Source organism: Sander vitreus, chromosome 13 (genome assembly GCF_031162955.1).
Source record: "Sander vitreus isolate 19-12246 chromosome 13, sanVit1, whole genome shotgun sequence".
NCBI lineage: Eukaryota > Metazoa > Chordata > Actinopteri > Perciformes > Percidae > Sander > Sander vitreus.
The window spans coordinates 14,872,493-14,896,091 of record NC_135867.1 but is presented as its reverse complement, the minus strand read 5'-3'; the positions used below and the strand labels follow the sequence as shown (position 1 = coordinate 14,896,091).

The 23,599-nt window shown below is 40.5% G+C and overlaps 2 protein-coding genes across 2 annotated transcripts; both read right to left on the bottom strand.

Annotated features, from left to right (window-relative positions):
* Nucleotides 1-774: 774 nt before the first annotated feature.
* Nucleotides 775-7,952, bottom strand: sod1 (superoxide dismutase 1, soluble). The gene is made up of 5 exons (XM_078266159.1): nt 7,818-7,952; nt 2,127-2,223; nt 1,889-1,958; nt 1,231-1,348; nt 775-1,136 (listed from the first exon to the last, which is right to left on the bottom strand). The coding sequence occupies exons 1-5, from the start codon at nt 7,887-7,889 to the stop codon at nt 1,029-1,031; spliced, it is 465 nt and encodes a 154-aa protein (XP_078122285.1). The 5' UTR covers nt 7,890-7,952; the 3' UTR covers nt 775-1,028.
* Nucleotides 7,953-10,833: 2,881 nt separating this feature from the next.
* On the bottom strand, nt 10,834-22,539 carry scaf4a (SR-related CTD-associated factor 4a). The gene is made up of 19 exons (XM_078265675.1): nt 22,341-22,539; nt 20,625-20,708; nt 20,457-20,501; nt 20,209-20,370; nt 19,915-20,047; nt 19,014-19,150; nt 18,700-18,876; nt 18,482-18,567; nt 17,630-17,714; nt 16,915-17,091; nt 16,667-16,740; nt 16,288-16,478; nt 15,619-15,719; nt 14,278-14,391; nt 14,026-14,182; nt 13,761-13,888; nt 13,216-13,369; nt 12,714-12,869; nt 10,834-12,598 (listed from the first exon to the last, which is right to left on the bottom strand). The coding sequence occupies exons 1-19, from the start codon at nt 22,368-22,370 to the stop codon at nt 11,469-11,471; spliced, it is 3,321 nt and encodes a 1,106-aa protein (XP_078121801.1). The 5' UTR covers nt 22,371-22,539; the 3' UTR covers nt 10,834-11,468.
* Nucleotides 22,540-23,599: the final 1,060 nt, after the last annotated feature.

The following is a 23,599-nucleotide window of genomic DNA, read 5'->3' as shown; positions in this document are numbered from 1 at the left end:
CAAACGAAGATGTCAGCTTCATCATATGCATTAAATGATAGGGCTTCTGTATGTTAGCTAGTTTGTGGTAATTTGGTTAAAAAAAAAATAAAAGCTTTATTTAGGAAAATGCACACAAGCACAAAATAAGATGGGTTTCATACAATTGTATGGTTAGAACTAGGTTTTGACACAGTAGGCATTCACAAGAGAGGGCCACAACATTAAGTAATAATGTCGGACATATTCAATATTGTACTGTAGTGGAGCAAATTCAAAGAACTCCAATTACCAAAAGCAAATTATGCACAGTAAATCAGTGCCTTTTGGGGCCACTAGGGGGGGTTGCCCACTTGGTAATCCAAAATTAGTTTTAAATTTGACCTATGTAAATACTGTACAGTCACCATTTTTGTAACAATTATCCACATTCTAATATATCCATAACAATTAAGAACGTATGCAGCTGCACAGACCAAATTACAAAAGCAAATAAGTCAACATGTGTAATTAGTAACACCAACAATGGCAAGGTGGGTCAAGAAGCCATGCCATTATGGAAGTTTGGCAGGGCCCTTGGACTCGCACACCTACAATGTTATGCAACTACTAATGGTATTTGTTACACCTGTGTTTAACAAGCCAAAATGTCCACTGTGAGAAAGATCTATTATTTAAGCTCAAACACTACTTTGTCTCCACCTGTATTCCTAATTTTTGTTTGGACTGTCAACTGTTCACACACACGTCACAAACTGGCAAAATTATCACACATGATTAAGAAGAACTGACAACTTTGTAAATTGTACACATCTTTTTATTACTTGTGTGTTACCAATTCTTTGGGACCAAAACTAATCAGTAGACATATAAACCCATACATACAATTGTCATGAAGAACAGACAGGGTAAAGCATGGCTCATCTACTCTCTAGACTGATCGATAAAAAGCCATAGAGTATTGCAAAGGACACACGGTCAGGTAGCTTGGTCTTATTAAGTGCTGTGGGGAAACGTTGTTTCCAGTGCTGCATGATCTGGCAGAGTGTTTACTGGGTGATACCAATGACACCACAAGCCAGACGTCCACCAGCATTGCCCGTCTTTAGACTTTCGTCATTGCCTCCTTTTCCCAGGTCATCGGCCTTCTCGTGGATCTAAACACAGGACCGAAAGTTAAAAAAAGGTTTTATTCATTAAGTTTATAGTCTAGATGCTGAATTCCAGGGGCAATAAGGCTCTCTCTCTTACCACCATGGTTCTGCCAATGATTGAGTGCGGGCCAGTGAGGGTGATTATCTTGTCCATGATGTTTATCTTGGCAACATTATCTCCTCCTGCAGTCACATTGCCCAAGTCTCCAACATGCCTATTTACATCAAAAAATGACTTGCATTAAAACCATCACCAATGTTTGTGCACGCTACAAACTAACCCTGTGGTCGACATTCTGTGTGCATTAATCAATTTTCAGGTCATAATTATGCATAATTTAGTATTTTCACTGATGCTGATTTATTAAGCTCAAACTAGTCAAGTTTAATGTTTTAAACATCAGTTGATGAGTTTTATATTTCAGGCGGGGCCCTTTACTGCATGTTCTACCTCTTTCTCTCTCTCTCTCCACATGATTCCTGTCTGTATGAGGTACAGCTGCTATCTCATAAAAAGGCATACAAATGTGGTTTGAAGCTACTTTGTTCCCCTCCAAAGAGTTACTAATTTCTCATGTGATAGAGTTATAAATATATTGCTGAATCTATGAGTCTATGGATTCTGATAAATGTTAACCGTTTGCATCAACTGTTACATAATGGGCATCAACTGTTATATAATGAGCATTATGAGGCAAAATGATTTGCTGAACATTGAACTGGCTCATAACTACTTTTCCCTCAGACAGACTCACCTCTCTTCATCGTTAGGACCAGCATGAGTCTTGTTGTGGGGATTGAAGTGAGGGCCTGCACTGATGCACCCTGGTTCAAAAAAAATATATAAAAAATACATCTTTATCATTCATGAAACATTCAGATTCAGTCTGAGTGTAGGTACGCTAAAACCAGACAATGCACTTATATTCATTTGCAAGTCCTGCAATTTCAGAAACCTGATAGATTACCACGCAACTACTGCCAGATACTCACCATTTGTATTGTCCCCAAAAGCATGGACATGGAAACCATGCTCACCAGGAGTAAGGCCTTTGATTTCTCCTGTCAGCTTTACAGGGGCTGAACCCTCCTAACAGATCAGGATAACATGATTTATCAGGAGAAACGAGACACAAAAGAGCTGTCAAAGCCAGGTGGCTAGAAGGACTTGAAGGAAAAGTAAACAAAACAAGAATTATGTCCATGTCATTTGCATTCCCCAGACAGTCTTATTTCTTCATTTCAATCTATTTAAAAAAAAAAAAAAGTAATTATTTTTGCAGTCTTAAATTCTACCAGATGCTTAAACTTTAAGGTGTGTAATTTTAAATACAGTATATTGGTGCGATTACGATATCCTTCATCGTTTACTATCCGAATGGCTCTTTTTTATAGTGTGCTTAATGATTGTAAGGTGATTTTGTAGGTGTAGGTTGCCCCATACTTCTACACAGTCATTTCAATTAGTTAACACAAGTGAACTATACAGAATATAAAGTGCTCTGTCATTCAAAACGTTCCTTGCCCATCACTCTAATACTCCATGCTACTTTTGCTCTCACATGTTTATATGGAGTTTCTAGCAGATTTAGTGATTACAAATTAAAACCAGAAATTTATTTTCATACACCCTTTCCATTCAGGCTATTTTGCAGAGGCACCATTATTGCTTCCGGCGTTCAGCACTGCCCAAAACGATTGGGATTGGTTTAAAGAAATGCGAATAAACCAGAGCACGTTGTTCTCCTATCCCAGAGTGCTGTGTGGACTAGACAGACCTTTCTTCGCAGCACTGTGGAGGAAGGTCTGGCAATGCGAGACTACTGTCATAATAACACAAAAAGGCATAACAATACCAAAATTAAGACATTTCTCATATATTTGGTCCTTAATATTTTTACTTAAAGTGCTCATATTATGCTCATTTTCAGGTTCATAATTGTATTTAGGAGGTTATATCAGAATAGGTCTACATGGTTTAATTTTCAAAAAACACCATATTTGTTGTACATTGCTGCAGCTCCTCTTTTCACCATGTGTGCTGAGCTCTCTGTTTTAGCTGCAGAGTGAGACATGACACTTCTATTCCTTCTTTGTTGGAAGTCGCACACGCGCAGTAGTAGGGATGTTACGATTACTGGTGTAACGGTAAAAATGTTGATGATAACAATTACGGTTTTCATTTAAAATATTATTACCACGGTGGATTACCAGTGTGGAAACCACATTCCCAGCTTCATCCGAGTTTCCTCTAGTTGCCACGCGGGCGCACTGCATAGCCTACAGTGCGTTTCTTGAAGTTGGAATCATGGCGGAAGGAGGAGATGACAGCGCTCAGGAAATTTGGTGGTAAGTTTAGCCCGTGTTACCACATGACATTTAGAGAGAGATATATTATCGCCTTGATAATATTGCTGTTGCTGCGTTTCTTATTGCATAGCTGACAGATGTGCAGATTGTTGAATATTACTTGTGCAGCCACGTGTTGATATTCAGGTTGTGTCGGGGCAATTTACTAGCAACGTGCAATGCCAGTAAACAGCCTAGCGCTGTGGAGCCACGTGCTTAGCTATTAAAAGATGTACAGGTGCTGGTCATATAATTAGAATATCATGAAAAAGTTGATTTATTTCAGTAATTCCATTCAAAAAGTGAAATTTGTATATTATATTCATCACACAGAGTGATACATTTCAAATGTTAATTTCTTTTAATTGTGATGATTATAACTGACAACTAATGAAAATCCCAAATTCAGTGTCTCCGAAAATTAGAATATTACTTAAGACCAATACAAAAAATGGATTTTTAGAAATGTTGGCCAACTGAAAAGTATGAACATGAAAAGTATGAGCATGTACAGCACTCAATACTTAGTTGGGGCTCCTTTTGCCTGAATTACTGCAGCAATGCGGCGTGGCATGGAGTCGATCAGTCTGTGGCACTGCTCAGGGGTTATGAGAGCCCAGGTTGCTCTGATAGTGGCCTTCAGCTCTTCTGCATTGTTGGGTCTGGCGCATCGCATCTTCCTCTTCACAATACCCCATAGATTTTCTATAGGGTTAAGGTCAGGCGAGTTTTCTGGCCAATTAAGAACAGGGATACCATGGTCCTTAAACCAGGTACTGGTAGCTTTGGCACTGTGTGCAGGTGCCAAGTCCTGTTGGAAAATGAAATCTGCATCTCCATAAAGTTGGTCAGCAGCAGGAAGCATGAAGTGCTCTAAAACTTCCTGGTAGACGGCTGCGTTGACCCTGGACCTCAGAAAACACAGTGGACCAACACCAGCAGATGACATGGCACCCCCAAACCATCACTGACTGTGGAAACTTTACACTGGACTTCAAGCAACGTGGATTCTGTGCCTCTCCTCTCTTCCTCCAGACTCTGGGACCTTGATTTCCAAAGGAAATGCAAAATTTACTTTCATCAGAGAACATAACTTTGGACCACTCAGCAGCAGTCCAGTCCTTTTTGTCTTTAGCCCAGGTGAGACGCTTCCGACGCTGTGGCTTGACACAAGGAATGCGACAGCTGAAACCCATGTCTTGCATATGTCTGTGCGTGGTGGTTCTTGAAGCACTGACTCCAGCTGCAGTCCACTCTTTGTGAATCTCCCCCCACATTTTTTGAATGGGTTTTGTTTCACAATCCTCTCCAGGGTGCAGTTATCCCTATTGCTTGTACACTTTTTTCTACATCTTTTCCTTCCCTTCGCCTCTCTATTAATGTGCTTGGACACAGAGCTCTGTGAACAGCCAGCCTCTTTAGCAATGACCTTTTGTGTCTTGCCCTCCTTGTGCAAGGTGTCAATGGTCGTCTTTTGGACAGCTGTCAAGTCAGCAGTCTTCCCTGTGATTGTGTAGCCTACAGAACTAGACTGAGAGACCATTTAAAGACCTTTGCAGGTGTTTTGAGTTAATTAGCGTGTGGCACCAGGTGTCTTCAATATTGACCCTTTTCACAATATTCTAATTTTCTGAGATACTGAATTTGGGGTTTTCATCAGTTGTCAGTTATAATCATCAAAATTAAAAGAAATAAACACTTGAAATATATCAGTCTGTGTGGAATGAATGTATACATTATACAAGTTTCACTTTTTGAATGGAATTACTGAAATAAATCAACTTTTTCATGATATTCTAATTATATGACCAGCACCTGTATTACACCGTTTGCTCCGTTATGGATATGTGTACTGTAATAGATGTGGCTTATTCTCAGTTTGTGTTACTGAGCAATATGTTACATCTATGTTAATTATTACAGAGAAATTAATGTAATTCTTAGTATTGTTTCTTGTTATATGCTGGTGGCTATAACATTTAGTTTTGGTAAACGTTTATAGTAAGTCAGATGCTTATTAATGTGCATTATTTGCTTATATTTCAGAACCACGTCCAACTTCACATGTAACGTCAAATACAACTTCATAGTTAACTTCATGTTGGAGTAGTAAATAAATCTTCCTGGATCTCAAAGTCAGACATCTCTGGTTCAAGTTCTCACCAGACACCTACAGCGGGCCAGTGTTTCAGTAGCCAGTTTTCAATATTTTTTACAAGCCTATTGCCTATATTTTTGTAATATAATAAACACCGTTACACTTTTGGAAACCATTTCAGCTTGTGTAGGCCTATCAGTGCTTTCTGAACATATTATATAAACACACTTTTCAAAATACCGCGATAAAACCAAAAAACGTGATAATTTTGGTCACTATAACCGTGAGGTTACATTTTCATACCGTTACATCCCTACGCAGTCGCTAGGTAAGGACTACTACCCAGTCAGAAGCTGAGTATGAGGGCGTACCACGCTAGCAGCTAGGCGAGCATTATAACATATGTTACAAAGTGACGCACAGTCGTCACAGAAGTAAAGGCAGAACTACAATAGAGAGGCGAAGTCCCTCCCCTTCCGGTGGACCGCCATGGGACCTTAACTCGGAAAAAATATGAACGGAGGTGAATGGGGAAAGACAAATTATTTTTTGATCCCATTTGAATTGAGCCATTACACATATGATGTTCATCAGTTTAATAGATAATTTCGCAAGTCAAGTAAGTCTCAGTTTTTTGTTAAATTGTTGAAGTATAAGACACACTTCAAAGTTGCATGGATGACGTCTCGCTGAAGCTACGATGTCTGTGTGTATTGTACCGGGGATTACGTTACTCAAATGAGCAGAGGATCTTGCTCGTTCTTTTGCTTATCTGCTGAAAACAGTTTGCTGGATAAAACACATCCGGTAAGCTAACGTTACATGTGTTGTGGAACAGAGCTAAGCTAGCTAGCTAGCGAGCAAGTTGAGCATTAAGCTAGGTGTGAGACGAGAGATGTAGTTCACTGAGCGGTTTCACACAAAACTAAGTGGTCACATGACAAACCGGCTAACTGAGACTTTCTTCGGTTAAAAAAAAAAAAATTCTCTTTTAAATTGACGAACATCATATTTGTAATCCATGGCTCAATTCAAACAGGATCAAAAAATGATTTGCCTCTCCCCATTCATATTTATTCCGAATTAAGGTCCCATGAGGTCCACCGGAAGGGGAGGGACTTGGCCTCTCTTTTGGAGCAGTTTGTGAACAGTGTTTTCTGTTGGAGATGGTAAGTGCCGTTGGGGTGGACTTTGGGCTTTTTCACTATGTAAACCTATAACATGCACACACAAAAAAAGATAACACAATGAAAGGGGAAAAAGCCAAAAAAGCATAATATGAGCAGCACTTTAATCTCCTATAGACTTCCCCAATGACAAAATTTAGCAAATCTAAAACTTTCAAAAGGCTCCTTTTAGCAACAAGCTGGCTCAGCAAGTAGCTACTGTTAGAGAAATTCCTTGACGATCTGGGTTAAAGTTATTCAATCAGCAACACCAACCCTGCTTAAACCATCTAACCTCGACGACACATGAGAGTCCAGCCTCTTATCAACAAGGCCAGATATTCCAGGTAACGTTCAATGGCAACAAGAACGAGGGCAGGCAGTGACTCAGCAAACATTAATTAGTGTGCTAGCCTTTACTCTTGTTTTAAAAGCTACCATTGACAGTGCAGCTTTTGACTTCAAATTAGTTTTCACCAAATAAGCTACAAACAGACGTGCTCCCTCAAGAATTCAACTAACGTTAGTTAACCAAATAAAACTGACATTGCAACAGGCGTTCTCAATACACGCGCTGTTGATGATTAACAAAACACAGGCTTTAAACGTTCAAAAGGTTATGACAATAACAATACTTTATATATATATATACACACATATATATATATATATATATATATATATATATATATATATATATATATACTAGATAGATAAGTGCGAATTCACACGAGCAGACTACTTCGAATAAGAAGGTCATAGTATCAGTTAACGTTACTGCATGTGCACTTACCGCTAATTGGGTGTTTTACGTGCAGGCTCATTTTAATTTGCATTGAATAAGCGTGCAGTCAGGTAACCTATGCAATACCAGTGGAGGTTTGCTAAATCTGACCAAGTTCGACGCCTCGTTATTCAAATGTAACATGTAGCTAGCTAGCTGGGTCTCTCCTGAAAACGGATATGACCGCAGGCTTGTGAATGGAGAACCTTGCTAGCTAGATAACGTTAGTCTAATTAAAATTAGTAACCAGATAATTCTTCCTCTGAAAACAACGTAGCACACCTTACCTCCTGCTCAAAATAAACGGTCCCGCTGGTCTCTCCAGCTCCTTTCAACACACAGACAGCTTTTACAACCATCTTCGCAGTAGTTCTCAAGCACACCCGAGTTTCTGTTGCGCTTGCCTTGCTGAGCCAGCCAACTGTATGCAAGTGCCTGATGGGCGGGTTTGTAATACAGACAGCCAATCAGAGTCAAATATTATCAAAAAGACACATTTTGATTGGTCACTGTGACTATGACGGTTGCGAGCTGCCCACATTGAATAACGTCATAATGTTTTTCATATTTCTCCAGCAATTTGAAATGTTTATTTGTAAGAAGGCATTGCATTTTAGTTTAAAAAAATATTACAAAATGTATTGCTGCCATCTTAATTTATATCAGTTCTATCAATCAATGGCTGAATATTTGCATCATATTTCCTATACTGTTGGACTATAGTGCTGATATTTATGCCACATGCTAAAGGGGGGGAGACAACTGAAATTCCTTCAAGATGTTAGATGTTCCTGCACAACCGATGATTTATTTAATATTCCTCCTGGTTCCATATAAAGTCACTAAGCTGCGGGGCAAGGCTGTCAGTAGGCCTCTTAAAGTGAGAGGTAAACTCGCATTGTCTCTTGTCACAAAGAGCATGACTAAATAATATGCTGGTCGGTACAATACTAGTACAAAGCAGATTTGAAGCCATCATTTCTGGTTTTTCATATAGATGAACATTTATTGGAAAGAAATGTGTGGGCTGCAATAGTCTCACATAGCCTAATTGCCAGACCTATCTCCACAGCGCTGGAGAGCTGCAAAGTCTGCTGTCACATGAGCTTTTTGCTGTTGAGACCTAGACTTAACAATTAATAATAAATCTTACCTGTTTTAAGGGTCATCTTGTAATCATAAGTTGAAATACTCCAAAATCACAGTACATATCAGGCCTGTGACATTTAAACAGACCATTATGTGTGCCAAGGTTGAGCATGGGTTAAGCACAGAATATCATTTGAACAAGCAAAATGATTTGGTACAAAAATAGTTTATTAAAAACAATTTCCTCTGGCTGAAATATTGAAGATTTTATGTCCATGTCTTTTGTGTTTTTAACAAATCATAAAAAAACATCTATCAACTTTCAAACCATTAGGAGTTAAAAAAAAAAAAAAAAAAGCAAGAGCAAGAGGCCTGTGTTGTTCTTTCCAAGTCAATTTGCTTCTCTCGGATAAACGAATCACAGATCATGAACAATCATCAGTACACCTTTGAATCATCAGTGATACAAGCATATTTACAGCAGTGTGTCCCAAGCATTACCCATTTAATCACTTTAGTTTTGCACTCGTGGCCCCTGTTAAAATTATTCAAGAACAAGAGTTGGGCTTGCAGAATCTGAGCTTCAAATGTCAACAATCAATATGAGATACAGTATGTCTGCAGGGAAACAGACACTACGTTTTAATGCTGTGTTTATCAAAATCAAAACAAAATCCAGCAACAGGGTTCAATTTTGTATTTTCACAACAAAATGATATCCCGAGTTTGAGTGACGTACATGAGACAAATGAAAAAGTGCTTTTGTCTGATTCAAGAGATTGCCCCCCTTTCTTCCATACACATGGGAAAAAGAGAAGTCCACCAAAACATAAAGCTTATCAAGTCTGCCTTGTGTGTATTCACAATGCTCAAAAATCCAAGCTGGCATCTACATTTGTTGTGGAATGCAATTCTATTAAAATAAGCTTGTTTTGGATCTACAAAAGGTCCTACTTTATTCCTTAACGGAATAATAATAACATACACATTTAGGCAAGGGTGTGAAATTTAGACAGCAGAAAAAAAATGTACTAAGTACTAATTACTATACTAGAATCTCCAATAGAATTTTACTTTCACTTTGATGTACATGTTAGTTTTAACAAATCTGACATTTAACAGAAACCAGGATAAAAATCTTGCATGGGCACCAAACTAATCTGTAACCTCCTGTTGTTATTTGTTCTGGCATTTGCAATTTGGTCTGGCGATTTCAGGCTAATTAAAATCCACTTAACCAGAGAAAAATGTCTTTGTTTCTTTTTAGCAGTTTTGAACAGCTCATCTGTGTGCAAGTCAATTTCTTTGCAAATGGATGTACTTATCCTTATTTTCGCATACCAATATCTCTCGGTCTAGACCAATCAAGCTTCTGAAACAAAGTCCACTTATATAACATCATTACATTTCTTTACCTCCAAAATATTCTTGGGGAGATGTACCACGATACACCTGGACATACATTTTCTTTCGTTCTTAATTTTTCTGCATATTGTGTTGAAATGTCTAAATGTGTAAGCAAAAGAAATTTGATTATGCCACCGTTACACTTCAAGTCCTTGGTTTTGAGCGGCTATAATGGTTTGCCCAATATTTTTGTAACCAAACAAAATGATTATATGCACACGTAAAACACTTTGATATGGATAAGTACAATATGATCAAAGAATGTGAAGCAATATTGATCCCCTAAATAATATAATGAATGACGGAGTGTTACATTTTTTCGCAAGGAATTGGGTGTAATTCCTGTTATCAGTAAAATATGATTTTGATGTTTGATTCAGAGACCTGGTGAGAATAAGCTCAGCTTCTAATCAGTCCTATGTTCTTAGGAGTCCCAGTACTAGTAGATAGAAATTTATAAAATCATGTATTGAGAGTGGATATTTTAAGGGTATTGGCTAGTAAATGTGCACCAAGTGTCTGGTAGAATGAAGACAGTACTCGTATTTATTATGGCTGAAATAAAGTGTGGTTCAAAGGGTCAAAAGCAAATAATCAAAAGAATAGCTCAACATTTTGTGTGAGCAAAGTACCAAACCTAATTCTCAGTGTCATTTACCCCAACATGTCTTCCACAATTTGAATGGAGAAGAAAAAGTACAAACACCTACAAGTAACATGATTGGATTTTAAGGCCCCCATAGTCCTTTCAAAACTGTGCCTTACTGGCTGTGACCTTGCGATAATGAGCCGACATGAAACACAAGATGAGATGAAAAATAAATGGTGCCTATATTATCATATAGTTGTTTGAAAAGATATTCAGTGTTTTGACATGACATTTTGGCAGATTTAAAAAAAAGTTTTAAAATGAACATATTCACCCTTGTTGAGCAGTGCCTGCTATCACACAGATAAGGCAGTGAAGTAAAAAAAATGGTGTCATAGAAGTCATTTGTTTACTCCGCCTGCAAACCAACTTGAGTAAAAACATAAAAGCTAAGCTCAAATTAACCTAAAATGGACAGAGCTAAGTTAACATGCAAGCACTCCGTTCATTCTTACAATTTACAGGAAAAACAGTTGACAGCCAATATTTAACAACGGCAAATTGCGCCAAACGGATTTTCATGTGGTCATGTGTTTGGAGAAACTGATGCAAAGTCATTTGACCATAAGCCGTAAAATCAGAAAACAACCATTTTACATATGTTTAACAACATGTGTGGGAGATGTTTGTTTTCAAGACATGTTACTGCCCAGAAACTGTCAATTACCAACTGACAAACTGTGACGAGCTAGCATTCATATGCCATGAGTTGAGACTGACCATCATAGTGAAAAATGCCTTTTATCTTTCAGTGGTTCACAGCAGTCTCTGGCTGAAGGAGCAGTGAGCCAGTCTATGATGCTGCTTCCTCTTTTGTTTCTGTGGGCTCACTTTGAGCCGAAGGTGAGGGCTCAGAGGTCATCGGTTCTTCTGCAGCTGTTTTTACCTCTGGGGACGGAGCTAAAAGTTCAGATTCTGCCTTCTTTTCAGAAGCTTCCACACTTGGTTCTTTACTGGTTTCCATAGTAACCACAGGAGTCACAGGAGGTTGCTCTGTGCTATTAGAGCTCTGAAATCTGTCCATGTTTTCCAGTTCGGCCAATCGATCATCCCTATCCCAACGCGTGGTCCTCTCTCGCCGTTCTGACCGCCTTGGCCTGTCCCCCCCTTCTTTTCCTTCAGCTCCTCTCCCTCTTTCTCGACTCCCACCTTCTACCCGTCCTCTTTCTCCTCCCTCTCCTCTCCCTCGCTCCCTCTCCCCATTATCAGCCCTCCCTCGCTCCCTGTCGCTATCCAGGCTGTTTCGCCTCTCCCTCCAGTCCCGTCTGTCTCGGTCTCTGTCCCGATCTCTGTCTCTCTCCCATCCTCCTCCCCTGTGATCTCCTCCATCTTCCTGCCAGCCTCCGAGCCGGTCCCTCCCATCCATTCTATCACCACCTCCACCCCTCCCTCCATCACCAAATGGACGCCTTCCACCTCCAAAACCTCGGTCCCTCTCTCTATCCCTATCTCGATCCCAGTCCCTATCCCTCTCTGGCTCTCTGTCCCTGAATCCAGGCCTGTCTCCCCTGAATGGTCTGCCATCCATTTCTTCCGGCCCCTCCAGACCACGAGGCCCCCCTGGTCTGATAAAAGGAGGAGGACCTTGATGAGGAGGGCCATGCCCATGTGGAGGGAAAGGAGCTCTCATATTATGAGGAGGGAGCATCCCAAAGCCTCCTTTAGGTGGAGGGGGGTCATGTTGCATCATTTGAGGGGGTGGCCCCCTGGGCATCATCTGTGGTGGCATAGGCGGCATGTTGGGGTGTGGGGGTCGTGGCCCGTGGGGTGGAGGGAAACGCTGCATGTGTGGTGGTGGGGGAACCGGAGGACGCTGGAGTGGGATTATACCAGGCCGTGCGCCAAGCAGGCCACCAGAAGGGGGTTGGAGGTTTCCTGGAGGACCACCTGGGAGAGAACCCAGAGGTCCACCTAACTGGTTACCTGATGGGGAAACAAATACAAAATACAGCTTTAATTTCAAATCAACTTTTATAACTAACCAAAAGCAATAGAGCAGAATGAGGAAAGAAAAGTTCTGAGAGAAAGACAGACTGACCCATAGGCCCCATCTGATTGCTGAAGATGTTGGGACCCTCCAGGACCTCGTCATTTTTCCTGTTGCCCAGACCCGCTGGGTCCAGAGGCGGGTCTTCAACTCCACCTTTGGAGGGAGGTGGGGGACCAAGAGGCATGGTACCTGGGGGAGGAAAACCTGGAAGAAGAGGGTTGAAAAGAGTTAGTTAGGGTTCAGTTTGTCTGGGCTGGCGTGGAAACTGTCAGTAGGTGTGGAATTAACAACTGGAGGATTCCCCCTGAAAAGATGGACTGTTGTGTTTTGTTGTGGTGCAAGAGCAAAGACTTAAAACAGCAGTGTGTTGTGCTTGTGTTCTTCTAGTGTATGTATTTTTGCAGTTTCTTGTTTGAAAGGCGAGCAAAACTTAGCGACTACACACTTACTACTGATAAACATCATTCATAATAGCACTGTGTGAGTAAGAGAGAGAAACTGAATGAAAGCCAGTGAGAAAGGGTTTGACGGCAGCTGAAGGAGGTGCTACCTGGAGGCATCTGCATGGGGTTGAAGCCAGGTCTGATGAAAGGAGGAGGGGGAACGCCTGGGGGGAAGGAAGGCAGAGGCATGCCTATGGGACCAGGAAAAACAGGAGGCTGGAGAGAACCCACACCAACCATTGGCTGCTGCATCGGAGGAACCTGAGAACATTTACAAGGATTTACTGTAGATGTCAAATGAGAAAGTCATTTGTTATCCTTCCCAGTGGTACTCTGGAGAAACACAGGAGCTAAGTAACTTCAAACAAAAAATCAACTTATCTAAGCTAACTCGTCTATTATAAAATAGGTATGGACCAGGTGTCACAACAGCCTGTCATACTATTATAAACGTGGCCTCCAAACGTATCCTTCGGATTGAGTAGCATACATACATTTGCATAGATCCCCAAAAGAACAGCAGGCACGCATTCTTAATCACATCAAGTTTCAGAATGATATTTTACCAACATTTTATTTTATAACAGTATTACATCCTCCTATCTCTAATCCAAAGAGCGTAAGCTGGTAACATCTTTCAGTTGCTGTTTACCTGTGCAGGAAGAGCAGCTGCAACAGCTACAGGTAATACTTGTGTTTCCTCAGGCTGCTGTGGCTCCGAACGGCCGTTGTGGTTGAGTTCCTCCAGGAGGCCAATAGTCTTTCTCACTCCACTCCACTCTGGAAAGGACAGACACGACAGGACCTTATTTATTGTGATCTGTGTGACTAACTGGACTTCGCACGTGTGATTGCATTTTATGTCTTAATTTGTTTGTATGATTTCCTAATGTGTCTGTGCCTGTGAGAGTTTTTACCTGGTGATAAGGTGTCCACATCCAGTATTCCTCCTTCTTTGAGCTCCTCCAACTGAGCCTCTCTGATTTTAGACCAAGGTATGTAGGTGACACCCAGCTCCACATCCCAGTACTGTTTAAACTCAGGCTTTATGCCCTTGTTCAAAGCCCAAGCAATCTGGCAAGAAATGAACAAAAACAACTCTTGATAAGACAATTTGGGTTTTATTTTTGATTTGCTTTACTAAGCAGCAGTCTGTGTTGCTCACTCACCTTGATTGCTTTCTGGTTCACTTTGTGAGATCCTCTACTAAGCTTCTGTAGAGCTCTGAAGGCATCTTGCCTATGTATCATGACAATATAGGCACAGCCGCGTGGAGGGATCATCTTAACAAGTGAGGAGGACAAGCAGACAGGTGAGGAAAAAACAAGGAGACTGTTATTTCCATTTAGTTAGCCGAATCTCATGATTTTACTGTGTTCCTTTCATCAACAAGTACAACATTTGGCAAGGTTTGAAAAAAACAATATGTAATATAAAACATTAATAACAAAGCAGGGTCTATGAGCTGCATGCATGCATATATATATATATATGTTAGGGCTGTCAAAATAATGCGTTAAAAAAAATAACGCAGATTAATCCATTCCATATTGACGTTTAACCCGGAGCCGTTCTAGCCACCATTGGACTGTAAAATGAAGGAGGGAGACGAGAATGTGCTGCCTGGATCATTAATTGGAACATTTACTTGTAAAAATCTTCTTCCTGCCAACCCTGGCTACCGAAATCTGGTGCCACTGATATGTCTGCGCTTCTCTCTGATGCTCTGAAGACGATACAGGCAACACAAACACTGCTGCACGTGACGCTAGTTAACACTATACTCGACAGCAGCTAACATTAGCCTACCGCTAGCTAGTAGCTGGATAAAACACGGTTAAAATGCTGACAGCTAACGCTAAACGGTGTAAAGTTTGACTGTGTTTTACTGTAGAGGATTCAACACCGGTATGTAACAATCTGCAGCTGCCGTCGGAGAAACAAGACAGACGGTGCGTTCAATGAAACTGGATGCGTCGCGAAACTACAGCGTCGTGGTGCATTTGAAGTTATTGTAAATGTCCTTTTTCCATCTGGTGGTTGTTTTTGTCGTTCAACAGCAATTTACTAGTGAAATAAGTTATTGTTATACATCATTATTAAATCATTTAATTTTGACCATATGGCCTTAGCAATAAACAAGCTGTTCTTTAATGTCACCGACTGTTGTTTAGTATCCTTTTTTTGTTTTACTTTCTTAAAAAGTATCGGTTCAGGCACCGTTAATTATGTATGCGATTAATTTCGATTAATTAATCACAGAGTATGTAATTAATTAGATTACATTTTTTAATCGATTGACAGCCCTTATATATATTTATTTATTTATATATATATATATAAAAAACTTGCATGAAAAACACAAACTATATCATCATATATTAACTATGACCAAAAGACACACATCTGTATTTTTCATCTTTGGATGAGAAACCGCAAATGTCATTGTTACAGACACAGGATGTGATCACAGTTGGATCAATGTTACTGATCTATATTAGTCCACTTACATTGATGGACTCTATCTGCCCAAACTCCTCCAGTAAACAGGCAACGTCTTGCTGTTGAGTTCTCTTATCCAACTGGCCCACCCAGAGAGTTGTACTGCAAACTGAAAAGGAGACAGAAAAGGTAACGTAAACAAGAACTTAGAAATGCTAAATGATGATGGGAATGACTGCAAAGATTAACAAGGAATATGTTTACAGAATTTACTATCTAACTGGGAAGTTTTGGGACCGATTAGCGGGGATTGCTATGGACGAAGTACACACGGAGACACACTGGTAAGAGCAAATTACGTATAACCATGTATCCAGCTAATTTAAATAGCTCACGTCACTGTATTGTGTATTAACCTCATTTCATATTTTATGTGGCGTTTTCTTTTGTGGGGTGCAAATGTTCCACCAAAACAAGTTCCTTCCCGAGACTATTTTGCAGAGCCAGCATCGCTGCGTCCGGAACTTTGCGCCGCCCAAGACAATTGTAATTGGTATAAAGAAATGCAAACAACCCAAAGCATTTTTTTCTCCTATCCCAGAATGTACGCGTGATGACAGACCTTATTTCACAGCGCTGTGGAGATAATTCTGGCAGTGGAGACTAGCTCACATCTAACAAATCATTTCAGGTCCATATACTTGAATAAAAATGCCCATAAATAGACTATGACTCACTGCTTAGTGTCTCGCTCTTGGGTGGCGGAAGACCTTTCTGCCGTCGCTCTCTCTCCTTCTCTCTCTCCTTGCGCTCCAGCGAGCGAGAGCGTGGGGAGTGGTGACGCCGGTCTCTGGAGCGTGAACGCGATCGCCTGTGCCTGGATCGTCGTGTACGGGAATTAGACCTCGACCTCCTCCGCTTTGGAGACCTGGAGAAAAAAATTATATATATATATATATATATATATATATACACGTATATTGCATGATATGCTCACAATGAATAAGCACTGATAAGCAGCTTATCTGCATAAAACAAAATAAACGGTGAAGAGCAATTTACATTGCTGCAACAGAAACTCAGTTTGACACATCAGATCCCATTTCAGATGCTTACCTGGAGCCTGAGTGTGATCGTCGACCATGTCTGCCATCCCTCGTAGCTGAACGGTCCATATCCATTGACAAATCCTGATATGGTACAGAAAAAAAAAAATGATTATGATTTAATGCAGACATTTAAATATTCATTTTAAGCTGGCATCAGATTTTAGTTTTAATGCAAATATAAAAATGTACTTTACCTACTTAATTTATTGGCTTCTAAGATTTTACATATATCCTTTGTACTATTGTTAAGTCTACCTGTTGTTGCTGGGCTGCATTGTGGGGTGGGTATACCCCTGAGAAGCCGGGAGGCCCTGTAGAACCAGGGAGGGCCTGCCCTGGCAAAGCATGCCCCACAGGAGGCATCATAACTGGGAAGCTTTGTCCTGCTGGTAAACCATAGGCCTGAAGCTGGCCATTAGGAGGGAGAGGAACCTGAGAAAGACAACTGGAATAAATATTGTGCAAGTACAACAGGGTTTTCCAAATATACTATATAAAATTAATTTAGCAGAAAAGTTTTTATCCCTCCCTACATTTGATTTTAATATGTTTATGTGTTACTTCTTTTAGAGCATATACTAAGGCCGCCCACCAAGAGCCAGGGTCTGTGTGAGGTTTCGGCGTGTTAAAAGGAAGTTTTTTCTTGACAATGTCGCACCAAATACTTGCTCTTGGGGGGAATTGCTGGGTGTGTAGTGTAGTCTAGACCTACTCTGTCTGTAAAATGTCCTGAGATAACTTCTGTTGTGATTTGACACTATGAATAAAACTGAATTGAAACTGTATATCGTAAATGTGTTATGTGACCCTATTGTTGTAATACAAGCTTAAAGCTTAAACTTAAAATTTGATAGCATTTTAAAGTTTAAAGTAAAAATGACAAAAAGAAAACAAAGATCAAAGAATTCGATGGATGGACTTGTTAGAAAAGATGAGTTATTTTACAATTAGAAATGTTTGTACGTATTACCTGTTGTGAGAGGCCTTGCAACACGTTAATCATCGACGGTTTAAAGTGCTCCATGTGCTGTGGGAAGGCTGGAGGCTGCTGCATACTGTGATGATAAAAATACCCCATTAGCTTCACAGCTTTAATTTCATTTTCAAAAATCAATCAGAGCTTCCCACTTATTGGATTTGCAGAGATGCTGCAGCGTTTCTACTATAATTGTACTTTTGCCAAATTTTCCATTGTGTTTCCTCTATATTTATTCTGCAGCGGTGTCCAGCCATGAGCTGCAGAGACGCACTGCTTTGAGGCCATGAACGAGACAACTGTCACTGACAACAGTTGAGTTTGTTATCTAAACAGCAAAAAAAAAAAAAAAACAGGCTCGGTAGTTAACGTCACGCTAACGTGCTGACGGATTCGGTGTTTTTGTATTTTTAGCAGAGCTGGACCAGAAAATATTCGGTTAAAACTGATTGGTGACGCGGTTTTGCCCTCACTGTTCTCCGTGAAGTTTGCTGGATGTGATGCAGTGTTTTATGTGGAGTGAACACTGCGCCAGACTCGGTTTAAAAAAATAGCCCTTTAAATGCTACATTTCTTCTAAGGAAATAGTGGGCGTAACAGGCGAACCAGCTTTAAGTGTGACATATTTTCTTTTAATATAAGTGCAGTGGATGCAATTGATGTCGATGTCAAGAGTGTTTTATGTGGATTTCGAAAATGAACTGATAAATATTTAAAGAAACTTTAAAAGTGTTAAATTGAGAACAGAATTTGTAGTGGTGGTAGCAGCCTCCCCTCCCCCCTCCGCCAGGCTTAAGCAATCAACCAAGGGGAAACACTGTGCAGTATTACAAATCAAGGTCTTACAAGGAGGCCTGTGATGAAATGTCATCCTTCTTCGTTTCTTCTCCAATTTCTGGTTCATCATCATAGTCAAAACGGTCCAGCAATTTCTGAGGGAGAGAAATAAATAACCTTAAATAACTTCTACTCCGAGCACTGTCTAAAGTGTCTAAACAGTGCCTGCACTCTAAAATGATGTTCAGAGTATATTTAGATGTTGATTGCATATGCAATATATATACCTTGTCAAAGGCTGCCTTCTGCTGGGCGGTTTGGGTGGGCAGAGGCGGTTGCGGGGTGACCGTGCCCAGGCCAGTGGTTATGTTTTGGGCCTGTGTTTGACTGGTATGGACAGGAGGCTGAGTGTTGGTGTCAGACTTCACTGGCTGCTGCTGAAAGTTCTGGAGCATCTGCTGAAGCTAAAAATGCCATTGACAGATTGAAAGAAGAGTTGTAGTAGTGAGGGTCTAAGAGATGTGGAAGCAAAGATAATACAAGCAAAATGACTGTGGTCAAAGCTTATGCCAGTACACACTGATAGTAAACATACACACACCTGTTGACCCTGTGTGGACTGAAAGAGCTGTGCCACAGCAGCAAAGGCATCAGAGTTTTGCAGCTGAGCAGCAGATGCCGTGGTGGAGTTTGCCGTTACCGCAGTAACTGGCTCTTTGGCTGGAGGTGGGGAAGAACCTGAGAAAAGAGCCATAGCATGAACATGTGTGTGAGCAGCACACAGATGCCTTTAAATGCCAGCATACTGACAGTGAAGCATATAAACATTAAAATTGTTTTATGCAATATACGTACATTTAAAAAAAGGACATTTACAATTGTCTCCACTAAGCAAACATGGATTATTTTCACTACTGAATGCAACAACTCAGCAGTTAGGAAATTGTGCTGATAAAGAAAAAAAATTAACAAAATGTAAAAACTATATCATGGACTTAAAGTAATCACTACTGCCTCATGTGTACAGTACAAACACTAGGGTTGGGTACCAAGACCTGATGCTAATATGGCACCGGTGCCTAAATGACCGCTATCTACCGGAGCGAATAGCAACGTGAATTTTGGTGCCTCATTCCGGTGCCACTTAAATGCCTGCACTGCTCTCCGATGCTCCGAAACAGATGTTAGAGGCAACAGAAACATCACTGCATGTGACGCTAGTTAACACTACACTTGACAGTAACGTTAGCCTACTGGTAGCTAGTAACTGGCTTAAACACGGTTAAAATGCTGACAGCTAAACGGTGTAAAGTGTGACTGAACTTCACTGTAGAGGATTCCAACACCGGGACGTCCAACAGTCTGCAGTTAAAGACACTCTACTAGCAAGCCACAAACTATTTTTAGGCCAATGCCTGCTGTTGTCGCAAAAAACACTTGTTTTAGTATCGGTATCGCAAAAAATCCAAACGATACCCAACCCTAACAAACACTCAAATCACCTGGATCATCTGAGCCTGTGTAGGGTGCAGCAGCACTGCTAGAGCCAGCTGCCATGTCAAGGAGGGGCTGAATAACCTCAATCTTGAACACCCCATTCTTCTGCCACAGGTTCAACACCCGCACAATCTTACTCTACAAAGGGAATAAGAAAGCAAGGAAACAGGTAAAGGAGATGACACAATACAGTACTGACTAGCATTTGTCATTAGCGGGGACAAAATCTTTTAACCCCAATTTGGTAAAGTCCACAATATTCATCACAGTGAATTTTCACCAACTCTGTCTTTTCTTACCCTGTCCTCTACTGGGCAAAGGCAGAGGTTCTCAAAGGTTCCTGTAATGTTTTTGGTGAACCTTGGGCCAAACACGTCCTTGTCTGATCCAAACTGGTGTCTGGACTGCCTAACAATAGAATCCACCACATACAGACCTGCTACCTTGTACTCAGGCTTACACTGGAGAGAGCAGAAATAGAAAACAGATTTGGGTTTATTCATGTTTGGTGAGCTGAGAATGGATGATTTAGACAGGCTTGTCTCACCTTTTTGATAAACTTTTCCACAATCTGGACCACATGTTTGTAGAGCTGAGAAGAGAGAAGCAAGTGAGCATGTTATCATGTACATATAGCCTCATATAACACAGAGAATATCATTAAAATGAATATAGAAGTAACTCTCAAAACAAGGAATGCCAAACTCATTCTTACTTTCATAGCTTTGATGGCCGATTTGGTGATGGAGATCATCTTTGCCCGAGAGATTGGGGGCTTGGAGTCCATCAATGAGAATAACTAGAGACAGAGTAGATGATAGATGAGTGAGATGGGAGGGTCATAAGACACAAGGCAAAAAATAAACAACAACAACACAGAGAGGACAGAGCTTGCGAAGTTTCAGAGGTGATGCCAATCATTTGTACTCCATTGCTTTTGATTTCATGTAATTTGTTAATTGGATTACTGATCTTTTATTGGTTGCCACTGTTGTTGATCTGAAGAATGGCGCTATTGGTTAAGTGGACTTTTTCACTGCCTCTATATCCTGTGTGATTGTTGTGTCGTGGATTAATCGCTGAAAAGTTTCAAACTTTCCAACGTTTTTATTGTCATATGCACAGTAAGGAAACATGCTTCCCATGGTGCCATGAAGGAATGAAAGCTTTGTGCTTAAAAAACAGTAAATGCAAGACATCTTCTCACTTTATTCTTGTGTTTACCACTTTCATTTTCCATCTGCTACAAAGCCTTGACACGTGCAGACACTTCAAACTGTCATGTGGTTTTGTAAAATAGAATTTTTACAATTCCTCCTCAGGGCTGAGGGGACAATGATACATTTTGCAGTGGGTTACACAACACACAAAGCAGAATAACTTACAATAAATAAAATTACAAGATACAGCCTTGTTACAGTAAGGTGAAAATAAATAAGAAATAAACTATACACAGTTAAGCTGTGTGGTGCAAAAGGACCTTTGCTAATTCTGAGCTAACCTAAAATGGTCCAGTACCTGAGGGAAACTAATTTAAACATCACTTAAGTACATGTTTTCTTATTTAACAGGTGTGTGTGTAGTAGACAGACATGTTTGTCATGTAGGCTATATTAGGTTATATCTAACAGTGTTTTACATCCATAAATAACAACTACTTTCTTCTGTGCCAGACAGAAACTGCTATTGAAAGTGTAAAGCATATTCCAAGATCCATCAGAAACAGCTTCTAGGGGTTATGATGATGTGGTGCAACAAACAACTATCAGGACTGCTCTATGATCTCTACTATTACAAGTTTGTGCGTTTCCCACTCAGTCTCAGCGGGCCCAGCAGTGGTAACTGTTAACGTTTCATTCAAGGGTTAAACAGACCATTAGCAGAAATGACTTGACCTGTCTTTTGACTGGGCATCTAACAACAACAACCATCAGTCCACAGGCCTTACAGCAACTTTTGGTCTGGCATCTTTCTAAACAAACGGACTGTGCATATCACCGAAGCGATTATGCACATTGTGTAAGGTTGCATTGTGACAATAACAACAGAATAGTGTGTTTGCCAGTACCATTGTTACCAACAACAATGTTGGAAACCATGCACCCACAAGCTAACATAAACGTTGGTCTTACCAACTTAGCGAACTTTGTAAACCAAGGTGGACTCGCTAACGTCGTGTTAGCTTGCTAACGTTAGTTGGCAATAATTTGTTTCAGTACCAACATTAATCGCGCTGCAGGTGTAACGTTAGCTACAACACTAACGCTAACTCAGTTAGCCCAAGCCAGGTAAGATGGACAAGTCCAGCTAGCTCGCCGAGCAGGCCCATTGGTCAGTCCTGTTCGGCTAGCTCCAGAGCAACACAGCACTATGACCAGCGGCGCCAGACTCGGTGACTTCGGGGTCTCAGCGAGCCCTGAAGGCATCTTACCTCGTGGTTAAAGGCGTTGACGGCATCCATGATTGCCCAACGCTATGAGCTTTCCCCTTAATTCCCGATTCCCCGCTTACAGCGATGTTTATTCAAAGAAGGGTCGGTACAACATGTCCGCTCCCCGTTAGCTAACGATAGTTAGCCTAGCATCGGTAGCTCTCGGGTCGGCGGTCGGCAGGCACGGCAAAGCATGATGGGATTCAGTTGTGTTGTTCTAGGTTTTGTCCACTGGATGGCGGAATGCTGTAGGGATTTCAAATTGGTGGACAGGGCATGGGGCAGGATTGTCCACAGTGTGTCCTTTTGAACATGGACCAATTAATCTAAAGCCATATTCAGGTGCTCATCAGGTAGGCTGCAGACACAGACTTCTCATGCAATGTTATATTTTACCAACTCGCAGATACCAATCAATATTACTGTACTAGCCTACTGTACATGACCCCAGATTAAACCAACCAAGTTGAAGATATACTTGCTTTTTTATGACTAATATATAAGAAACTTGTCATCATCACCTGATGATGCTTTTATAGCCCAGTGGTAGGATGCTTCTCATTTAAACCTTTAAACTAGGCCTATATGTGCAACATTTCCAATACTTAAAAGTATACTTTAAATTGAGAATCATTATCTTCAAATTAAATAACTCGGTGACAATACCACTCTGTTTCCCCCCTGAACAGGTCACCTGTATGAATATCCAAGTATCTTTATTTTACAGGAAACTGTTTAACTCCAAGGACTAATCCACAGACTACTTGCTTTAGAAATAATTTAAACTAATGAATAAATGAAAATGAAGAATGAAAAAGTTCAACAAGGATGCAGTCTCAGACTCTCACTAATGTTTTAAGTATTCGGACTGTCTGTAGCCTATGTTCTTGTAGTACGAAATTACTCCAATAGATGGTAGTATACTTGTACTTTTGCTTTCATGTCTGGGTGTCTGGTTTGGTGTCTAGAAAGCATGGTCCAGCAGGCAAGTCAAACTGTATGTGCAGATGTATTATTCTTACTCCTAGGAATCCATACAAGGAATAACAAAACCGAGCACACCTGTATACAATTACATCTGATGCAGTAAACACCACAGTTGAATCAACACCTCTCTGACACAGACTATAAACATAACAACATAATCTTCACATTGGTAGTAGTACTATTGCAGGGCTATTGAACTTCATTGTATTGTCAGGTGTTACTGTTATTTTGTTCAGCTCCTGTAGGAAAACATATCATATAATCATATTAGG